General features: G+C 40.2%; 1 protein-coding gene across 1 annotated transcript in view; it reads left to right on the top strand.

Annotated features, from left to right (window-relative positions):
* DLG2 (discs large MAGUK scaffold protein 2) overlaps window positions 1–21,881 on the top strand; it is a 767,759-nt gene that overhangs the window by 5,330 nt on the left and 740,548 nt on the right. The window contains exon 2 of the mRNA XM_072398627.1: window positions 8,502–8,633. Coding sequence (XP_072254728.1) covers window positions 8,502–8,633 — 132 coding nt within the window. The remainder of the gene's footprint in view (window positions 1–8,501; window positions 8,634–21,881) is intronic.

The following is a 21,881-nucleotide window of genomic DNA, read 5'->3' as shown; positions in this document are numbered from 1 at the left end:
AGAGAAGGGAAACTAAACTAATAAAAGGAATGGAGGAGCTCAGCTATGAGGAGAGATTAGCTGAACTGAATCTATTCTCCCTTGAGAAGAGACGTTTACTAGGGGATATGATCACCATGTATAAATATATAAACGGTCCTTATACCTCCATATAACTCTCTTCCCAACTATTCACTTCAAGATTGTTACAAAGGACAAGGGGGCACTCTTTGTGTCTGGAGGAAAAGAAGTTTAATGCATAGCTAAACTTAACATTTTTACTTTACATAATAGGGTAGACAATCCTTTTATATACAGTAAAAATGTTTTTTTTCCCATTTTTTAGGTGCAACACCCCCTTTTGTAAAATAAAAAAAAAAAGATGCATCACTATACTGTCACTGCGGTGATCAAGACCTATTGGGAGCGCAGAGCCTCCCGGGATACCAACATCACGCATCCCGGAAGGCTCTGGCTGCTCCAAAAGGGGCATTTTTCCTTCTAGGGGAAAGAGATTCTGATCTCATGCATGCGCAGTTAGATAGTCTCTCTTTTTTCCCCCTTTACTGTGGCTACGTCACCAAATCTCGCACCTGCGCAGTACGAGATCAGGTGACGAAGAAAGAAGACTGAAAGATAAGACTGAAGATCTTGCCCGAGGGTTCCTCTGCGCCAGGACGAAGAGGAATCACAGGACAATGCGGGATGCGCAGATCGTCAGAAGGACCAGCGCCATCGAGGGACCAGCGGGAATAAAGGTAAGTGTAGTTTTTTGGTTTTTAGATTAGTTATGCTTTAAGCTCCGGATAAGGAAGGGATTCTTCATTGTAAGGTCTGTGAAAATGTGTAATCATCTCACTCAAGAAGTAGTTTTAGCAAGTTCTATTATTATTACTATTTTTAAACAGGATTTATATAGCGCCAACATATTACACAGCGCTGTACAATAAATAGGGGTTGCAAATGACAGACAGTGACACAGGAGGAGGAGAGGACCCTGCCCCGAAGAGCTTACAATTTAGGAGGTGGGGGAATTTACACACAATAGGAAGGGGGATATGTAGTGGTGGAAGGTAGTGACGGTTTCAAAAGACAGAAGAAGATGGGTAGAGAAGTTTGAAGAAATAGGTTTTGAGTGCTCTTTTAAATGAGCAGAAAGTAGGAGCAAGCCAAATAAGTTTTATAGATTGCTTTAAGAAAATGTTGTAAAGACAAAATATAACTGGGTATTAGAGTTTAAAAAGAATGACACCAGATACTTTTGATCCAAGAACATCCGATTGCCTCGTGGGATCAAGAAGGAATTTTTACCCCTGATGGAGTAAATTGAACCAGGGTTTGTAAGGTTTTATTTGCTTTCCTCTGGATCCATGTCTATATAATTTTATCTGGAATATGCAGATGTTTAGTATGTTTATTTCCCCAGTGGTTGGACCCAATGGACTTTACATGTTTATTTTTTCAACCTAACTATGTAACATTATCATTTGTGCTCCTTACAACTCCGTTATGACTTTTGCCACATGTGATGTTTTTCTTAGCAAGATCTTATTATTTAAAGTAAGAAAACATACAAAATAACAAAAACAGATGGAGAGATCACGTAGAATAGTCTGAAAGTACCCAAATCATTTTAAAAAAGAACTAAACTGAAAACGGCCTAAAAAAAAAAAAACCCTTGCAGGGCTGTCTATTCCATCCGGGGGAGTGTCCTGTATCGGGTCCCACGTCGTCTCGGAGCCGGCACGCTGGACGCCGTCATCTTCTCCTCTTCTTCCTGGTTGTTCATCTTACCCAGGCACGAGGTCGGGTAACAAAGGATGGAAAATAAACTTGCCAATCTCACTGCCCATGCGCGAGATCGGCAAATACTTCCCTTTGCGTGAAAAGGCTCCTTCTGCACATGCCTGAGATGCTTGGGCATGCATAGCAGGGGCACCCAAGAGCCTCCTGGGATGCGTGACATGGGTATCCTGGGAGGCTTTGTGCTCCCATTCAAAAGGCGGTGTTCCCCCTTTAAAAAAAAGGAGTTGCATTTAAAAAAACAAACAATAGAATTTTTTTACATAACATTACATAAAAGGGTTGTCAGACTACTGCCCTAGGAGTCGCACAGTAAGTGGTAAAGATCTGCATGTGCCCCCCAGGTCTGTAGGTTGGGCAGATAAATATATCTGTATTTTGCATAATATGATAAATATAACTGTTCACAGTTAGTTTTAGCAGTGATCTTTATTTCAGACTTGGCATGGGGCTTATGTACTTTGCTTTCTAAAGTGATCATTGATAGTGGTATTGTTAAACATTGTAGCCCTAGAAGGCTCAATATTTGTATTGGAACTGTATGACACTGTAGTTTTCAAAAACATTTTAATTGGAGATAATTATGTGTGCAGATCATAAATATATCCCTAACTTATGATATATAATGTGACAAATAAACAACCATCATCATTAGGTTGGTATTGACATGACCCAGCACATCCTTTTCTAGTCACCATAGTACAAATGTAATGTTCATCTGTTGTACACACACACATACACGGGATGTTCAAACCGAGAGGTGCACAGTGCAGGAAGAGAAAACATGAACAAAGTAAGGGGAAAATTGTAAGAGGAGGCTTTGTTTTTTTTGTACAATGCTTCACAGAAATAGATATTCTTTTTTGAGAGTTGAGTTCTATTTTAAAGTAAGTTTTAGGTTGATTTAACTAGGTATAGGCAAAAGCCAGAGGATATAAACTCTTCCTATTTTCAAAGATCTACTTAGCAAGCCATTCTCACAATGGTGTTGTATAACTCTTTGTACTGTATATATTCAAATATAAACCTATCTGACTAAAACCAAGCCTAAGAAAGCAGGTGAAAATGGTTGAGTTCTCTACTACTCACTATCCCTTTCTCATTGAGTCCCCTCTATTTAGGCACTGTCCGCCCATGTGTGTCCTCTGCAGCCTGTTGTATCATTCATCTAGACTCTGCTTCCCGCTGCCATAATTCTGGCAGTTACAACGCATTTCTGAGTTTCTCCATGGCCGCAAAAATTCCATGTACCACAGGCCTGATTTATTTCAATTTATTTTATCAATATAGCTGGGTGATCCAGCAAACCTGGAACGGATTTCTTCAAAATAATAGTTGTTTTGAATCCTGGACCAGATCTACTCCAGGTTTGCTGGATCACCCAGCTTCACTAATGAAAGTGTATCCTCTCTAGGCTTGGAGAGCTTTAATAAATCAGGCCCCATGTCTCTGTCTTACAAGCAGACAATAATGCGCTACTTGAGGACTAACAACATGCATGCTTCATGCATTCTAGGAGGAATACAACTGGTAGTTCTAACTTTATATTAACATGAAATGCCAACTGCAACTTCTAAATCTAGCACAATAACTTTTGTAATTAAAGAGGTTTTTAACTGAAATATGCAAGCTACGGCTTGTACAAGGGTAGTGTGAGCCCTGAGAAGGGCTAAGGTGCAGAATCTAAGCAGCAGTCAGGTCTTCTCCGGAGCCACTAGTGGTGAGGATGTTGCTGCCACGTTGCGGCCACCAGAGTGGGCAGGATAATGCGCGGTACCAAATCACTAGGCAGGAGTGAAGGGGTCACCGCAGATACAGAGGAACACTGGAACAGCACGAGGGAACAGGCAGGGAAACAAATGACTGCGCAACAAGGAGTAAACACAGGAGCTGGACTGGGAAAGCACTCAGTTAATCAAGAGGTGTAGAGGCAATGCTGGGCAGAGCTAGGAGGCTCAGCACTAGTGGAGATACATTGCCTTATCACAGAGTGCTGTGTCTGAGCTAGCTAATAAGCCATGAGCAATTAAGAGGCTATTTCCTGATTGGCTGCTGGGAGGGGCGATACTGATTAAATCTGGTAGAGCAGGCACACCCTGGCTCAGAACTGCCTGTATGCGTAGAAGAGATGCTCCTGCACTTTAGCAAAGAAGAGATAAGTGTGACAACAAAGAGAACTAGAATGTATTCTCCCTTGAGAAGAGGCTTTTAAAGAGGAACTAAAGTGAAATAAAAAAAAAGCCCCCTATCTTTATACCTGCAGAACTCACAATGGTGCTGGACCTTCCCTCTATCCAGTTCTAGAATTCCTATTCATTGACTCTGCCTTCTTCAATCTTCTCTTTCGGTCTTCTTGGTACGTCACTCGACCTCGCACTGCGCAGGTGTGAGATCAGGTGACGTAGCTCGCTGTAAAGGGGAGGGGAAAAGAAAGCCGATCTCATTGCGCATGCGTGAGATCAGCATCTCTTTCCCCTTAGTGGAAATAATCCCCCTTCTGCGCATGCACAAGATCAGGTATGCATAGAAAGGTCAACTAAGAGCCTTCCGGATGCGTGATGTAGGTATCCCAGGAAGCTTTGCACTTAGTGCACTTGGTGCACGGGGCGGTGGTGCACCTTTTTTAAAAAAAATAAATACAATTTTAATTTACATATAAGGGTTGTGTACCCTTTTATGTAAAGTAAAAATGTTGAGTTTAGATCCGCTTTAAAGGGGAATATGATCACCCTGTATTAGCACTGACAGACAATTTATTGGGTACACCTGTTCAACTGCTTGCTAATGCAAATATCCAATCAACCAATCACATGGCTGCGACTTGTGCGGACAACTTTCTAAAGCTCAAACAGAGCATTAGAATGTGGAATAAAGGTGATACTAGTGACTAAGTATGTTGCATTATGGTCGGTGCCAGGCCAGATGGTCTTAGTATTTAAAAAAAAACTGCTAATCTGCAGATTTCTGGATGTCTTGTTGGTGTCAGACTGGCTCAAGCTGATAGAAAGTCAACAGTAACAGTCATTGCAACCAAGAGCATCTCTGATGCACAACATATTGAACATTGTAGCAGATGGGCAGCAGAAGACCTCACTGGATATCACTCCTGTCAGCTAAGAACCAGCACCTGAGGGTGCAATTTACTCGGACTCACAAACATTGGACAAAAGAAGATTAGAAATGTTTTGCCTGGTCTCATAAGTCTCAATTTGTGTTGTGACATTTGAATGGTTGGGTGACAATTTGGTGGCAATGACATAAAAGCATGGATCCATCCTGCCTTGTACCAACAGATCACACTGCTGGTGCTGGTATAATGGTGTGGGGGTATTTTCGTGGCATACATTGGACCATTTAGTATTAATTGAGCATTGTTTAAATGTCACAACCTACCTAGTATTGTTGCTGTCCATGTCCATCCCTTTATGACTGCAATGTTCCTATCTTCCCATGGCTACTTCCAACAGAATCTCACGCCGTTCCACAAAGCTCAAGTCATCTCAAACTGGTTTTTTAAGCTCAGTGAATTGAAATGACCTCCACATTCACCAGATCTCAATCCAGTATAGCATTTTATGGATGTGATGGAAAAGATGATTCACATCATGTAAGTGTAGTCAACAGCAGCTTCTGCGATTCCATGTCAGAATCCCTGAGAAACATTTCCAGAACTTTCTTGAATCTATACTAAGAAAAATTACAGCCTTTTCAAGGGCAAAAGTTGTTTAATCCATTACTAACAAAGTTTACTAGAAAAGTGAATGGTGACAGTATCTATGTCCCATATAGTGAATGTGGAGCAAAGTTATTCAATTTAAGGTCATTACAAGAAATGAAAAGGAAATGAAAAATGAAATAGAAGTTTAACCTTCATACAAGATGAATAGTGGTTCTCGTCCTGGGTGAGAATCTGCCGTGTACATTATTTTTATTTATTTAGAGCTGACATATTAAGCAGGGCTATACAAAGTCCATAGTCATATCACTAACTGTCCCTCAAAGAGGTTCACAATCTAATGTCACTACCATAGTTATATGTCTTTAATACAGTCTAAGGTCATTTTTTGGGGGAAACCAATTAACCTAACTGGATGTATTGGAATGTGGGAAGAAACCGGAGTACCTGAAGGAAACCCACGCAGACACGGGGGGAACCTGCAAACTCCATGCAGCTAGAGTCCTGGGCGAGATTCAAACCTGGGACCCAGCACTGCAAAGGCATCAATAAATCTAACAGTCCATTGACTCCAGGAATATTAAATTGCCTTAGGATATCTGAAAGGATTTTTTCCCCCATTGGTACACATGTATCATGTTTTATGAGAGTTTTTTTTACCTTCCTCTGGATCAACTGTGGGTTTAGATTCAGGAGTTATTGACCCTGATTTATGAAAGCTCTCCAAGGTTGGAGAGGATACACTTTCAGCAGTGAAGCTGGGTGAATCATCAAATCTGGAATGGATCTGGTCCAGGATTGTAAACTTTTGCTAACAAATAGCGAATTACTTTTAAGAAGTCCATTCCAGATTTGCTGGATTACCCAGCTTCACTAATGAAAGTGTATCCCCTCCAGTCCTGGAGAGCCTAAATAAACCAGGCCCATTGTGTCCATCTGATTCTCCTACTGGGAGTCCAGAGACCAATTTTGCATGCACAATGGAGATCTAAAAGCTCATCCAGTTTGTTCACTGGACTCACCATCTCTGCACACCAGATTTGGATATACCATTACCTTCCTGCAGTCACATGAGAAACATGGACAAATGCATTGAATAAAACACATTGCATTTTCAGTGCTTTTTCCATGCAGTGCTATTGACTGTAATGTAATGTGTGTTTCTACAAATATGCAACAAGCAGATTTTTTTCAAATATACAATGCACTGCCCGCTAATGCAATGCACCAATGTAAAAAGCCTTAATGAATATAATAGTAACTAGTTTTTAAGTGTTTTTAGCTCCATATGATTCAGCGCACATAAAATGCAATGGTGTGAGCCAGCCTTAGCTGCAGTCAGGTCATTGGTCATGCTGTGTAAATTTCAGTCATGGCTGAACTTAATAATTTGTGATCCTCTGACAGGTATAACAACAGAAAAATGCAGTATTAGAGCTCCTTTAACCATTTAATATATTATTATTATTATTAATAAACATGATTTATATAGCGCCAACATATTACGCAGCGCTGTACATTAATTAGGGGTTGTAAATGACAGACAGATACAGACAGTGACACAGGAGGAGGAGAGGACCCTGCCCCGAAGAGCTTACAATCTAGGAGGTGGGGGAATCTCGTTGGATAAATATTACCCTCATCTTGTACTTGGGGTGAACCAATTGTTCCTGATTTTCTTTTAAAAATTTGGGGTTGCCTTGGATTGTAAATACATTCATATGTTTGGTTAGTAATCCTCAACATGAATCAAAGCATTCACAGCAATGAAAAGCACAGCAAAGGATTAAAGAAGCTTTGAGGTTTAAATGGGTTTTATGCATCCAACAAATCAAGGCTTTCCTTCATAATCAACTGCAGTGGAAACTCTGCAGAACAATCCCTTCTATAAATATAATAAAGATCACCATTCATTTCATTCAGCGTTCCCATGTGATGTTGGCTAATTGCAAACAAATGCATTTTTTTTTCTTTGACCATATAGCAGAATTTTAGCATATGCATCTGTTTTATAGGAGGCGCGGTAAGACCCCGAGTTTGGTTGCTTTTTTTTCTTACAGGAGCTGTAAGCTTTTATATATGTCAGTGATTGGGCTGGTGCCAGCGTCTTGCTTATATTAAAACAATTTGAAATATTAACATGGCCAAGAGACTGAGAATGCCAATTTCTTTGCTGGTGAGAAATAGGTTTTTTTCTCTTCCCACTCTTCTTCCCCAGTAAGAAGGGAAGTTAGAGTTACCCCTGCACAAAATCAGGAGCAGAATTAAAGGCAGGTTTAGACCTATCTTGGGATCCAGTGATCCCACTTAGTTACTCTTAAAGAACCAGCGTCTGCAGATTTGACAGCAGTGGGACGTGAGCAGTACTGTACCGCTTACTGTTGCTCCCATTTATTCTCTATGGAGCTGTTCCGGATAGAAACTACTTGTTGCATCTCCCCCAAAGCAGCGGATAACTGGCATGAAGAAGCAGTAACTACACTACAACCTCATTGCCAGTCTGACGTTAGCCATTCTTTCCTTGTGGTTGGTGATGTGTGATCTTGCATACAAGTGCTGATAATAAAAAATGCACACTTTTTGGGTTTAGATATTATATTTGGGGTAATGTTTAACGCCTCTGATAAACCCTGAATTTAGAATGAGTGGAATTGGGAATGAAGAAATTAAGTGATTTTGGTGATTTTGCATAATGGTTTAACCTTTAATTTTGCTGGGTGATCCAGCAAACCTGGAATTGATTTCCTCAAAATCGTTTGCTTTTTGCTAGCAAATGTTTTGAATCCTGGACCAGTTCCATTTCAGGTTTGCTGGATCACCCAGCTTCACTATTGAAAGAGTATCCTCTCTAGCCTTGGAGAGCTTTAATAAATCAGGCCCAACGAAGGGAAGGCTGCAGGGTAGATTTAATGAAAAGAAGATGGGAGGTCAGGTTTAACCAAGGGAAGGCTGGAGGGCAGATTTAGCTTTGGCAAGGCTGCAAAGCAGATTTAATTATTACTGTTACAGAAGTGTTGTAATTATGTCCCCCTTTTTCCTTCAGATACTGAGCGAGCTCTGTCACTGCTGGAAGATTACTGCCACAAATTACAAAACCCAAGCGAGAGGCAGCTACGACTGGCTATTGAGAAGGTCATCTGTATGTTTAGAAGTAACTTATTCCAAGCATTGATAGGTAGGTACCTTCTATATTCATCTTCTCTACTTCATACATATCCCTGGAAAGATACATTTGATCCTTAGAAAATGTTCCTGGATTGAATTCTGTCCAAGGTCATTATACATTCTTTTTTATTTTATAATTTTTGCCTGGTAAAGTGTGTCTAAAGCCGGACAATGAACTTTATTTGGACCCTAAAGATACTTCAAGTCAGCGTCAAAACATTGCAACCTATTTTTTTCAGTTTTAGATACAATAGGGGAAAGATAAGTCTTTTTCAGGTTTTTATTGCTGTGCGTGACAACGATTTCCCCTCTTGTCCCCAAGGAATTAGGAAAAGAAATGGGGAACGGGTTTACAGGGACAAAAAGATATATATAACAATAAAAACAAATTCAGATGTCTTGGCCCACCCCTACTCTGTCCAAAAAAAATGTTTTTCGAACAAGAGAGTTCAAGAAAGTGGTATTTTCAAAGGCCAAATAGTTAAAATCAATCAAACCATTTTATTTAACATATCAAAATATTGAAACATTACACAGAACACTTAACCAAACCAAAAGGCATCACATTGTGTTTCTAAAGAATGGAGATATTTCAATGTTATAACAATGTAGAATATTATTTATAGATAAATATCACCCCTCTGGAGGTTGGCTTTTATCAGCTACTTTCTACATGCAAGGGAGAAAGACTTCATTCGATGCGTTTCGCAGCAGTATGGCTGCTTCTTCAGGAATGAATAACAGAAATCAAATATACACTTTCCTGCTTGTAGGAGATGTTGATGTATCTTTAGTAAGCACACCACTACAGAAACTGATGTTGGCAGTGCAAACACACAAGGAGGACACTATAAAACTGAGATCCAATGATAAACCCTGTTCTTGTTAAATAATCCACCACAAAGGGGGTATCCATGAACCGGTTAGACTCAAATTCAAGATGTTTTAGAGACCAGTGAAGCAATGTTCAAATGAGTCAGGGATCCTTGCTAGGTTTGTCTTGGTATCCTGGGTGGCTTTAAATGTCTATAAATGATGAGTATCCAATAAATGGCCAGATTGTTTGGGAATCAGAAATGAAACAGCTGACTGATCATAATTCATTTTTTGTGTGTATTCCAATGGAGAGACAGCTGTGTTGGTAAATATGGATCTACTTGTCACAAATATGGACCTATAGGTCACAAGTCATTTTTTGTGTAGGAACAATCGGGCAAATCCTATTGGGAGTTCCCATCTGTATGATCATCCTCAGCTTAGTCCTATAGTCTACCCCATCCCCACCCTCCAACAATCGGGTAGAATATTGTACCTTTGTGTGCTATGTTTTGAGACTGCCCCCTATATCATTACTGAAAAGTAAATGGATCGGGCTGATCAGTGGAATGCAAATTTGGCATCAGAACTGCTCATGTGTAATTGGTGTAAAGCAAGAGTTACATAAAATACAATTACAATATACAATACATAATAGATGTGTACAGGGTTCCAAATACAAAATTCTGCATGGCGGGTTTTAAAGCTGACCTTTTTGCAAATCACTAAATATGCCCATAGTTATATATAGATCACCTTGCTAATGGTTGAAGTTGGCTTTTGATGCAGAGCAGCAACAATTTGTATAACATTTTCAATTCAATTTAACTTATTAACTATTTAAATTATTTGGGCCTGATTTAGTAAAGTGCTCCAAGGCTGGAGAGGTTACACTTTCATCAGTGAAGCTGGGTGATCCAGCGAACCTGAAATGGATTACTTAAAAGTTATTTGCCATTTGTTAACAAATGATTTCAATCCTGGACCAGATCCATTCCAGGTTTGCTGAATCTCCTAGCTTCACTGATGTATTCTCTCCAGCCTTGGAGAGCTGTAATAAATCGGGCCCATTGTGTGGTTCAGGCTCCCCTTCGAGACAGCACAATAATGTTCCTGACCTCACTTTTCTGCACTGTAAATAAGCAGCACAGACTGGGCACCATCCTCAGTCTGCTCGTTGACCATTGAAGGAGCATTGATTGTATACTGATCAATGATAAAGCCATCACTCTCATGTTGTCAGCATGCCACAAGTGTTAGCTTTGTAGCACTGTGTGATGCAGTACAATATGCAACACTGCCCCATCTTTTCCCAGTCTTCCTTTTCAGAGGGATACATGAAGCTAAAATAGAAGCAGGGTTTAAATACCCAATCCAACTGCATTGTAAAAACACATGTAATGATTTTTGTTAACACTTAATTATAATAAAGGATATCAATTGAGTTTTAATATCTTCTTATACCTTCCCTTCTATCATAGACATGTTCAGTATAGATTTTACTAATCTTCAACACCTCTGTGTATTGATCAATATTATATGGCCTGCTCGGTGCCACTGAGTTTCAGCCAATTTTTTCAAAAATCCTCTCTGCTGTTCTCAAGCTTCATTCACTTCAGTTGTAAGTCCATATATAAGCCTTCCATTGAAGCCAGCAGAGAATGCAGGGCTTATGCACAGGTATGGTGCTGAACACTTCTCTATATAGAATCACTTGTGAGAAATGTTTCTTATATTTTAGCTCACTGTAACACACAGGGGCTTATTATAAGGAAACAAATAGATCGCCACCTCTTTGTTTGCTAATTTCTTTTTTTGTAATTGTCATTTTTTATTGCCCGATTTATGAACCTGATCAGTTTTTTTTATAGTGGGGATCATTAATTGATCCCTGTACTGTTATACCCTAAATTGGAAAGCTCTTTATATGAATAGATAACTGGTTTCAGGTTTTGTATGATTACCATTTGACCATGGCAAAAGTGGAAATTGGGGTGTCTGAAACAACGATGATCTCTATTTTGGCCTATGACACTGTCCTCTGTCAAAATGGCAAACTATAAAAATGTCTATCGCCATTCTTTAGCAGTGAAAGGGGTTGTCCTCTAAACGTTGCCTTCTTAAAACTAACCCCCATAGTATTTTACCAGTCTGCCCCTACTGTACTATGTTGAATGGACTTTGTAATGAGATTCTCATTATTCACTGTGAGCCAATGCAACACAGAGCCTAGCTCTCCAACTGCACACCAATGGCTGGTGAGAGCACCTGTGGATGGGAGAGGGAGTTCTGGTAGGATGCCAAGTGAAGAGGTGAGGCAGTGACACATCAATTTCAGAATTCAGCGTCCAAACAGCCAATGACAGTAGGAGCTGGCATATCACAAAAATAAATGTATATTTTGCAAATTGTACATCTTGTCCTATGTATTTTGTTTAGTTGTAAACTGTCGAGCCAAAATATGTCCTCAAGCCAGAGTTGGGGCAGTGTTATGATCTGGGGTTTCTGTGGGGGCAGTGTTATGATCTGGGGTGCCCGTAGGGGCAGTGTTATGATCTGGGGTGCCTGTGATGGCAGTGTTATGATCTGGGGTGTCTGTGGGAGCAGTGTTATGATCTGGGGTGCCTGTGGGGGCAGTGTTATGATCTGGGGTGTCTGTGGGAGCAGTGTTATGATCTGGGGTGCCCGTAGGGGCAGTGTTATGATCTGAGGTACCTGTGATGGCAGTGTTATGATCTGGGGTGTATGTGGGGGCAGTGTTATGATCTGGGGTGCCTGTTATAGAAGTGTTATGATCTGGGGTGCCCTTAGGGCCACTGTGATGATCTGGGGTGTATGTGACAGCAGTTGTATGATCTAGGGTGCCTGTGATAGCAGTGTTATGATCTGGAGTGCCTGGTGCAATGGTATAGACTGGGTGCCTTTTGGGCCTGTGTTTGGTCTTGGGGTATCTGTGGGAGCAGTGTTAAGACTTGGGGTGCCTGTGGTGGCATTGTTATGATCTGGGGTTGCTCCAGTAGGTCGGGTCTGGGTTCAGAAACATTTTAAGCCGAAAAAAAAGGTCAGCTGACTCCCTGAATATACAGAATGACCCGGTTTTTCCATCAATAGATTTTTTTCATCTCTGATGGCATATTCCACGATGACAATGTCAAGATTCATCTGGCTTAGAGTGGTTCGTGGAGCATAAGACAACATTTTCACCCATAGATTATGCACCACAGAGTCCAGACCTGAACCCTATGGAGAATGTTTGAGATGAGCTGAGGAAAACTTTACACCGTGCTCCAACTCTCCCTTCATCAATATAAGAACTTGCTAAAAATTAATGCAACGCTGGATGGTTACAAATATTGTGACATTATATAGGATTATTGAAACCATACCATGGCCAATCTGTGCTGTCATGAAAGCTAAATGTGGTCCAATTATATATTGATGTGAATTATTTTTTGGCCGGGGTGTGTGTCTCAATATGACTTTAATAGATCAAAAAACAACAAAGACAGAGATTTAAGCAGGGTTTTTCCGCACAAGCATGTATTCAACATACATTAGCAAAGTTTGTAATAGGGTTTGTAAATTTAAAAATACCACTGTATACAAATAGTGGAATGATAAGGGTAGGCACGTTATTATTCTATTTACAGTCATTGTGATATACCACCACCATTACCATATCCTCAATATGACTTTAGTTGTCCTTTAAATTAGCTGCATATGAGAAAATACAGAAAAACGAACAGAAAGTATTGTAGCTTTATATATCCCATACACCTGCATGTATTGCTTATCTGTACTTTTCATGGTGCTTTGTGTATTGAGGCCGAATGTTCTACCTTAATTTTACACTGGCAGCACAAGTCAAAGGACAGCACCTGCCAGGGAAACAAGTGCACATCCGTGCCAGTGCTGGCATTTAACTGAGCACCGGGTTGTCCAGGTCATGGAAGCAGATGCTCCAACTGTACAAGCCTCTCTGTTTCTTTTTTCATTACTGTGTTCATTTTACTGCCAGTAGCTGTGGGTTTGTATTGTAAGGCCAAGGTCTATGAGGTGATCGGTATCTGGATAATCCTGCTGTTTATAAATGCTGCGGTTACTTATCTTAGTGAAAGCACTTTTCGGATCGAACTAAGTTCATGGCAGGTTTTAAAAGAGAACTGTGCTAAAGATAAAAATCAGTGTCACCGGTCACATTTGTGCCCATTTGGATACAAAAGTGACCATAAACCTATCATAAAACTGAGCAGAAACATACATGCCTACCAAATTTCTAAAATGAAGAATAGAAGGAGCTTTTATTATAAATTAGGTAAGCAAGGGACGTACCCCCACCATGCCTTCATGCAGCTACACCTCCAGGTTAACATCCACAAAGGCATTTTTAATACTTGCATACCTGCTTCCAAGAGTAAGCCCATTGCTTGCATAAGGTCTCTTGAGAGAAGTGCTGTAATGTATTTGGAAAGGTATATAATGTACCCTGCTAGACCCTCCCACCAGCCATAATCTGCTTGTATTGCAGAGAAGACATAATAAAGACAAAGGAAAAAGCTGCAGCTGGCTATAAATTAGGTGTAAAAATGAAGCGTAAAAAATAATAACGATTATTATTATTGTTATTAATAATAAACAGAATTTTTATAGTGCCAACATATTACACAGCGCTGTACATTAAATAGGGGTTGGAAATGACAGACAGATACAGACAGTGACACAGGAGGAGGAGATGACCCTGCCCCAAAGAGCTTACAATCTAGGAAGTGGGGGAAGTATCACACAATAGGAGGGGGATATAGAATGTGGGAAGTAGTGACAGTTTAGGACAGTGGTCCCCAACCTTTTCAGTCCCACGGACCACGAAAATTACTGCATGCGCGGGGAGCACATCATACCTGTTACCATAAAAGGATCACTTTAATTCTCTGTTATACCCAGATAAAGCAAATGTAACTCTGCATGGAGCATATTTGCTTTGGTGAGCAATGGCTTATTTGATTAGACAAAGTGCTTGCTGTTTTTAACTCGTTAATCAGCTTTACCGAGTGGGCATAAAGAGGTTTACCATAGAGATGTTTTATGTTTGAATTGATCTCCAAAAAATATTATATGTTTGACTTGGATTTAATGTGCCCCAAATAGCTCTAATCCCCTTATGTAAAAACTAATCTGTGCGGGGACGCTGTTTTCGATGGGCAGCGATAGTACATGTTCATGCTGCCTGCTCGTGTCTTAAATTTCTCAGCAAATATTAGATTCTAAAAGGAACTTTGCTGTGTATTCCTGTCATTACTAAAAACAATCCATTAGTTGTTTTAATATACAATATATATAATACATAGTAATTTATAGCCATATAGTTAGTTAGGTTGAAAAAAGACATTAAGTCCATCAAGTTCAACCACTAGGGAATAAACATATCCCAGATATAAAACCCTATGGACATTGTGCAAACCCTATGGACAATGTTGATCCAGATGAAGGCAAAAAAAAACCCTGATACAATTTGCTCCAACAGGGGAAATAAATTCCTTCCTGATTCCATGAGGCAATCGGATGTTCTCTGGATCAACAGTGTCTGTTATCTTTACTTTAAATCCTTAATCCCCAGTTATATTCTGTGCTTCTGGAAATCATCCAGCTTTTTCTTAAAGCAATCTATAGTAGTTGCTGAAATTTCTTCCTGAGGGAGCCAATTTCACATTTTCACAGACCTTACAGTGAAGAATCCCTTCCTTCTCTGGAGCTTAAACTTCGTTTCCTCCAGATACAAAGAGCGCCCTCTTGTGCTTTGTAATGATCTTAACGTGAATAGTTGGGAAGAGAGTTCTCTATATGGACCATTTATATATTTATACAGGGTGATCATATCCCCCCTTAAACGTCTCTTCTCAAGTAAGAATAGATTCAGTTCAGCTAACCTCTCCTCATAGCTGAGCTCCTCCATTCCTTTTATTAGTTTAGTTGCCCTTCTCTGCACTCTCTCCCATTCCACAATGTTCTTTTTGTGAACTGGTGCCCAAAACTGGACTGCATATTCCAGATGTAGTCTGACCAATGCTTTGTACAGGGGAGGATTATGTCTCCATCTCTGCAGTCTATCCCTCGGGTTCTTGGTCACCTCTCTCACTAAGTCTTTTCTCCCTCGATTTCTCAGTTTGGTCAGGCGACCAGCTTTTCGAAGAGTCCTGGTTGTGCCAAACTTCTTTCATTTGGGAATTATTGAGGCCACTTTGTTCTTAGGAACTTTCAGTGCAGCAGAATCTTTTTGTAGCCTTCCCCAGGTGCTTTGCAACAATCCTGTCCCTAAGCTCTGCAGGCAGTTCCTTTGACCTCATGGCTTGGTTTTTGCTCTGATATGTATCTTCAGCTATGGGGTCTTTCCAAATCATGTCCAATTAACCTAATTTAGCATAGGTGGGTTCCAATGATGGTGTAGAAACATGAGCAGAACAAAGCAGACTTTTCAAGACAAAATGGGAGTGCAGAGCCTCCTGGGATACCTATGTCACGCATCCCGGGAGGCTCTGGCTGCCCCTAATGCACATGCCGGATCTTGAGCATGCACAGTAGGAGTCTTTTCTTTAATGGGAGGAAAAAATGCTAATCTCATGCATGCGCAGTGCAAGATCAGATGACGTACGAAGAAGAAGGAGGAAGACTGAAGAAGATGGCAAAGCCCGGCACTTCCACTGTGTCAGTGTGAAGAAGGAGAGCCGAACATCGTGGGACCCAATCAAAGAATCCTACTGATGGATCGATGGATCTGCGGAATTAGAATTAGATGTAAGTGTGATTTTTTTTATTTTTAGTTTGATTACGCTTTGGGTAATATGTTGGTGCTATAGAAACACGCTTTTTTATATTAATGAATATTATTATAATATTCAATAGGTGGCAGCACTGTAGCACTCTTGCCTTTGCAGCGATAGGTCCCAGGTTCGAATTTCGTCCAGGACTCTATCTGCATGGAGTTTGCTGGTTCTCCCCGTGTCTGCGTGGGTTTCCTCCCACATCCCAAAAACATGCAGTTCGGTTAATTGGCTTCCTCCAAAAAAAAATTGACCTTAGACTGTGTTAATGACATATGACTATGGTAGGAACATTAGATTGTGAGTTCCTTTGAGGGACAATTAGTGACATAACTATGGACTTTGTACAGTGCTGCGTAATATGATGGAGCTATATAAATACTGTGTAATAATAATATAGGTAATATTTCACTTTAAAGCACAATATATGTTTATAACCTATCAATAATATCAATAATTATTCTTTAATATTTTCCTTTACTTTTGTTATCAATGTGTCATGCTGCTATATGCGTCTGGTTTTCATTTTGTAAATTTAGGACAACATTATCCACTCCAAATGCAAAATTGTATTTTATTTACTTTTTTTCACCCTTGTGCGTGCACCCAGTAAATGACTTACCTTCCTCCCTAATTCAGTGATATTTGCTATGTAGCCTGTACAAAGAAGTAATTTCTTTTTTTATTAGATTACCAAGTGACTGATATAATTTATTTGGTGAAATGAAAATATCATTGTAACATTTTCCGAAATAGAATGCCACAAGATGGTGCTACATCCCAGGGATAAGCAGCACATAATTTATTAGTGTTGGGAGATTCCTTGTACTGGTCTGTGATTGCTGCAGGAGATCGCTACAAGTTAGAATAACATATTCAGTATTTCTACTAAAGAATTTTTTACATTCTACTGCTACCACACATGTGCCATTCCCTTATCTTATATGACACTGACAAATGTACAAAAGCATCAACATTATAATTGTAAACCAGACTCATTTACAACATTTATATGCAGCAGGAAGCACATTCAGATCAGTCCCGGGAGAATTTGAGTTTTTGCAGTGGGACATGCTGAGACCAAATGGGGTCCTTAGCAAATATGATGTGTGAGCCCCAAATGCACAGAATTTAATCTGCCCTCTGCTCCTTGTCATTTTGCTCAATGGACTCTGGAAAAATTCAGAGTCCTGGGCAATTTCCCAATTTCCCCCTGCTTGCCTGCCTAAACATGGCCTTAGGGACAGACACAGCCTTCCAATTTCTGACAATGTTGGCTTACAACTACTTCCGTTCTTTCTCCTGCACAAACACCAGTCTCCAACCTGGCATTTCATACCACAAATCCACCTCCCTGATTTCTCCTGCTGGGCAGGAGGATTGTTGTCAGCATCTGGAACTACAGCCAACAGCTTAACATTAGTGGCTCAATTAACAACCGTGCTTGCAACCATCCACCCTTACCACTACACCAGCACCTGCTACCACTAGTGTGCCTGCACCCTTCCTTAAACCTTCATTCCTAATACCACATCACTACTGCAGCTGTACCCTTCTTCTTTTTCCTGCACCCTACCTGCACATCATCACCACTTTCATCATGCAACAGTCTCCATTCCTTTTCTTTCCTCTTGCAACATTCCCCACATGACTTCTCTGTACTGTACCAATACCTGTCTCTGTCCTCTGTTCTTGCTACCAATAATATGATCACTAACACTGCAGTATATATATATAGTCAAAAGAAAAAAGTACAAAAAAGTACAGTATTCATATATAAAAAATAAATGCATGGGGGGACCCTTTTTTCAAGCTCTGCAGGCATACAGTGACTTACATTTAGGCAGCAGTCACTAACATTCATTTCTGTGCTTGTTACTATGTTCTACAAAGACAGGCAGTGACAGCACAGCAGAGGTCTTAGTCCAGACACTTCTATGTTATTGTTGCTGGCCTCTTCAGGTGCCAAGATTATTGTAAGACTCAGCCATGACTCATACACTGTGCATAACAATAGCAGTCTATTCCTTATTCATTATTCTTCAATATAGAAAAATTCCACCATTGATTAAGGTTTAAGAACATTATGTCTGGAGAACTGAAATATACACAGCATAATTTTATTAAGCCTGATTACGCCATTGTATGACTCCCCACTGATTTGGAGGAACTGTCCCCCTTCATCATTCCCAACTGTTCCTTTTTTAGAGTGACTATTGCCTTCCACACTACCCCTCTTCATACCTCCCAATATTGATTTAGAGGGACTGTCTCCCTTTTTATTCCCCTTCTGTCCCTGATTTAGAGGAACTGTCCCTCTTCATACCCCCCAACTGTTCCAGATTTGGAGGGTTTTGTACTTCTTCATACCTCCCAGCTTTCTATGATTTGAAATCAGTGTTCATCTTTATACCTCCTAACTGTATTTATTTTGGAGGGACTATTCATCTTTCAGATCCATGTCCTCCTTGTTTCTCAGCTGTCTTTTTTTTTTTTTGGTTAGATATATACACTTGTCTTATATAATATTTAACTATTACAAAGTTTTAATTTGCACCAAATCTTTATCCAGGCTTTATATTATTCCATTTAATATAATAAAACATAAGGAAACATAATTGTAGGAAAAAGCACTCGTGGGTTGAACCAATCATTTTTTGTGTATTTATATTTTATGGTCTACAAAACGTTGGTGTGAGAGGGCGTGTAAGTTGCCTACATCAGGCAACTTGTAAAAGCTGCATACACACATACGATCAGAAATTGTACGTTTTAGGTTGACCTTATTTGTTACAAATTTATTGAACAATCTCCTTTGGGTCTCCCAAAACTGTTGTGTGTAAGGACCGGCCTGGCTGGGTACAGATTGATTAGGTGGTTTTAGTAGGCCCGCTTCTACTTCTCCATTGACTAAATGTTGGCCATCATATTGACTTCTCCTGGTTTTTTTGAACTTTGTGCAAGTTTTGAAAAACTCAGAGAGATCTGCTGAACCCTAAAGGCTGCCTGTACCCCCTCAGTTGGGTCCTTCAAAAGTATATGAACTTCAAGAAAGTTTTGCAAACTGTTCATGATCAGATCTAGGCAGATCTGCTCATTCCTAGTGGCCAGCTGTGCCCCCCTATACCTAGAATAGCTGAAGGATATCATAGACATAAATCCCTAAATAAATCATTAAAACTCTCCCCCCACCTTCCTTATAGACTTCCATTCCCTCACAAAGTTATTAAACTTCAAACAAGTTTTGCCAAACCGTTTGTGAACATTTATGCTCACCCCTAACAGCAAACTGTAGCAAAAGCTGAAAGATACAATGAATGTAGTTCACTAAATGAATCGCCATATTCCCCCCACCACTTTCATCACCTTAGATTTCAGCTTGGACCTTCTCATGGTTTTTGAACTTTGCTCAGGATGTGCAAAACTGAATCCAGACAGGTCCTACCAGCCCCCCCTCCCCCTCTTAATGGCCAGCTATATCATATAAATCCCAATAACACCCTCACCACCACCATATACTTTAAATGTGTCCTTCTCAAAGTTTTTGAACTTTGTGCAAGTTTTGCAAAACTGTTCATGAATTGAACCAGGGCAGATCCGCTCAACCCTAATGGCCATTTTTGGAATAGCTGAGGAATACAATGAACATATTTAAATAACTTGTTAATAAATTGATTTCTATTAGGTCCTTCACAAAGTTTTTGAAAGTTTTGCAAAACTTTGGCAAACCGGGCCGATCCGCTCATCCTAAACATCCAGCTGTACCCCTCATATCTGGAATTCCATAAGATCTATCTGTCTCTAGTAGACTGACCCTTTAATATTCCTGTAAAGAGAAGTTGGGTAGATCCTGCACAGTGACTGAAGCAATTTCGGAAAGAATTTTCCAAGGTCAGCCATCTTATTAGCACTGAATGGAGATGCGCGCTTGTGTCTTGAATGCTGTCAGTCAGAAGAAAATTGCTAGTCTTGTCATTAACGTCTGGCTGATGAGAAACAAAAGCTGTCGAGACAGTCCCTATCCCTTAAAGAACACCATGTTCCCGAGCCGTTGCCAGAATTCTCAACTAAGTCCTCCCTTTGTGTTCTAAGAAGAGACTTCAGTATTTGTTTTCATAGAGGACAACTCCACTTAGAGCTGATTCTTTGGTGATGGGTGATTGCTGGCAAGTCATGTACTGGCCTATTTTTGTCTTTGTCATCCCAAATCTTTCAACCTTTTATTTAAAGATTTAAAGTGGACTTTTAAGTAGTGTCAGTATACAAAAATGGTTTTGTATGTCAAAGGGTTGTACCGATGATCATAAAAGGCATTCCTGAGCTCCAGCCTGATGACTGTGGTTAGGAGAAAATAATTTTATCAGTCTTCTGCAGGCAGTAGGCAGCATTTCCTCAGTCTTTTTTTCCCTAGGGACTGAAGCAAGGTGAGTGATTGCAGCTTGGGGTGGTCTGTGCCAGACTTTTGCGAAGAACGGCACAGGCAATGGAGTTTTACATGTATAGTTAATTTTTTAAAGACCATAGAGCTCCAATGCAGTGGCTTAGCTCAAGCTTTGATGGCATCATCACTGTTGCAGGTTGGAGGAAGCATTTCCTCAGTCTCCTCTCCCTTTTAGTGATCAGATTGTAACATTTGTAGCAAATCTCAAGAGGAGAAAGATGAAATCCATGTAGACACAGGGAGAACATACAAACTCCTTGCAGATAGTGTCTGTGCAGAATCTGTGACCTAGTGCTACAAAGGCGAGAGTGGTAACCACTGAGCCAACTGTGCTGCCCATGTTCCACTTATACATTGCCTAGGGTATACAAGTACACATTTTGCAAAGTCCTTATATTAAAGGTCCCAGTATGACCACATTCTCTTGCAACTCCGCAACATTGTCTTGAATTTCTAAAAAACTATTTCTACGTACCCCAACCTATTCTACAATGTTCTGATCTTAGTTCACAAGTGGTACAATCCTTCTTAAATTGTTGCAAAAAGCTGTCATCCTTTTAAACTGATGGCTTGCTGCACACAGAGCTCCCACTTTTGATTGGCACTGGGAAGCGTTCTCTGATGCCCCGGCATACATCTGTGAGTTATTTTATTTGCGGTTCACTGGCTTGCCTAAGCTTCTTGCAGGAGCCGCAATGGGAGTTATCAAGGGGCCGACTTCAAGCATACGCGCAGGCAGCTTGGTGAAGGAGAGAGGAAACTTTTAACATGTTACATGCTTTAGAAACATGGTTTTAATAAGTGCAGTGAAAGAAGGAGATCTCCCTACATGAGCAGTGTTTTATCCATGGAGATATCTTTTAAAGGAAAACTTTTAAGATTTAAGTGAATGCAAACCCAATCAAATCCTCAAATAAGCTGTAATATGTTATGTCAAAGTTATTATTATTATTATTAAACAGGATTTATATAGCGCCAACATATTATGCAGCGCTGTACAATAAATAGGGGTTGCAAATGGCAGATTAATACAGACAGTGATACAGGAGGAGAGGACCCTGCCCTGAAGAGCTTACAATCTAGTAGGTGGGGGGAATTTACACAATAGGAGGGGAGATATGGAATGGTGGGAAGTAGTGATGATTTCAAAAGGCAGAAGAACATGGGTAGGCAAGTTTGAAAAAAT

Source organism: Pyxicephalus adspersus, chromosome 1, assembly GCF_032062135.1.
Source record: "Pyxicephalus adspersus chromosome 1, UCB_Pads_2.0, whole genome shotgun sequence".
NCBI lineage: Eukaryota > Metazoa > Chordata > Amphibia > Anura > Pyxicephalidae > Pyxicephalus > Pyxicephalus adspersus.
Note: the sequence above shows the minus strand (reverse complement) of the source record. Positions and strands in the feature narration are given on the sequence as shown.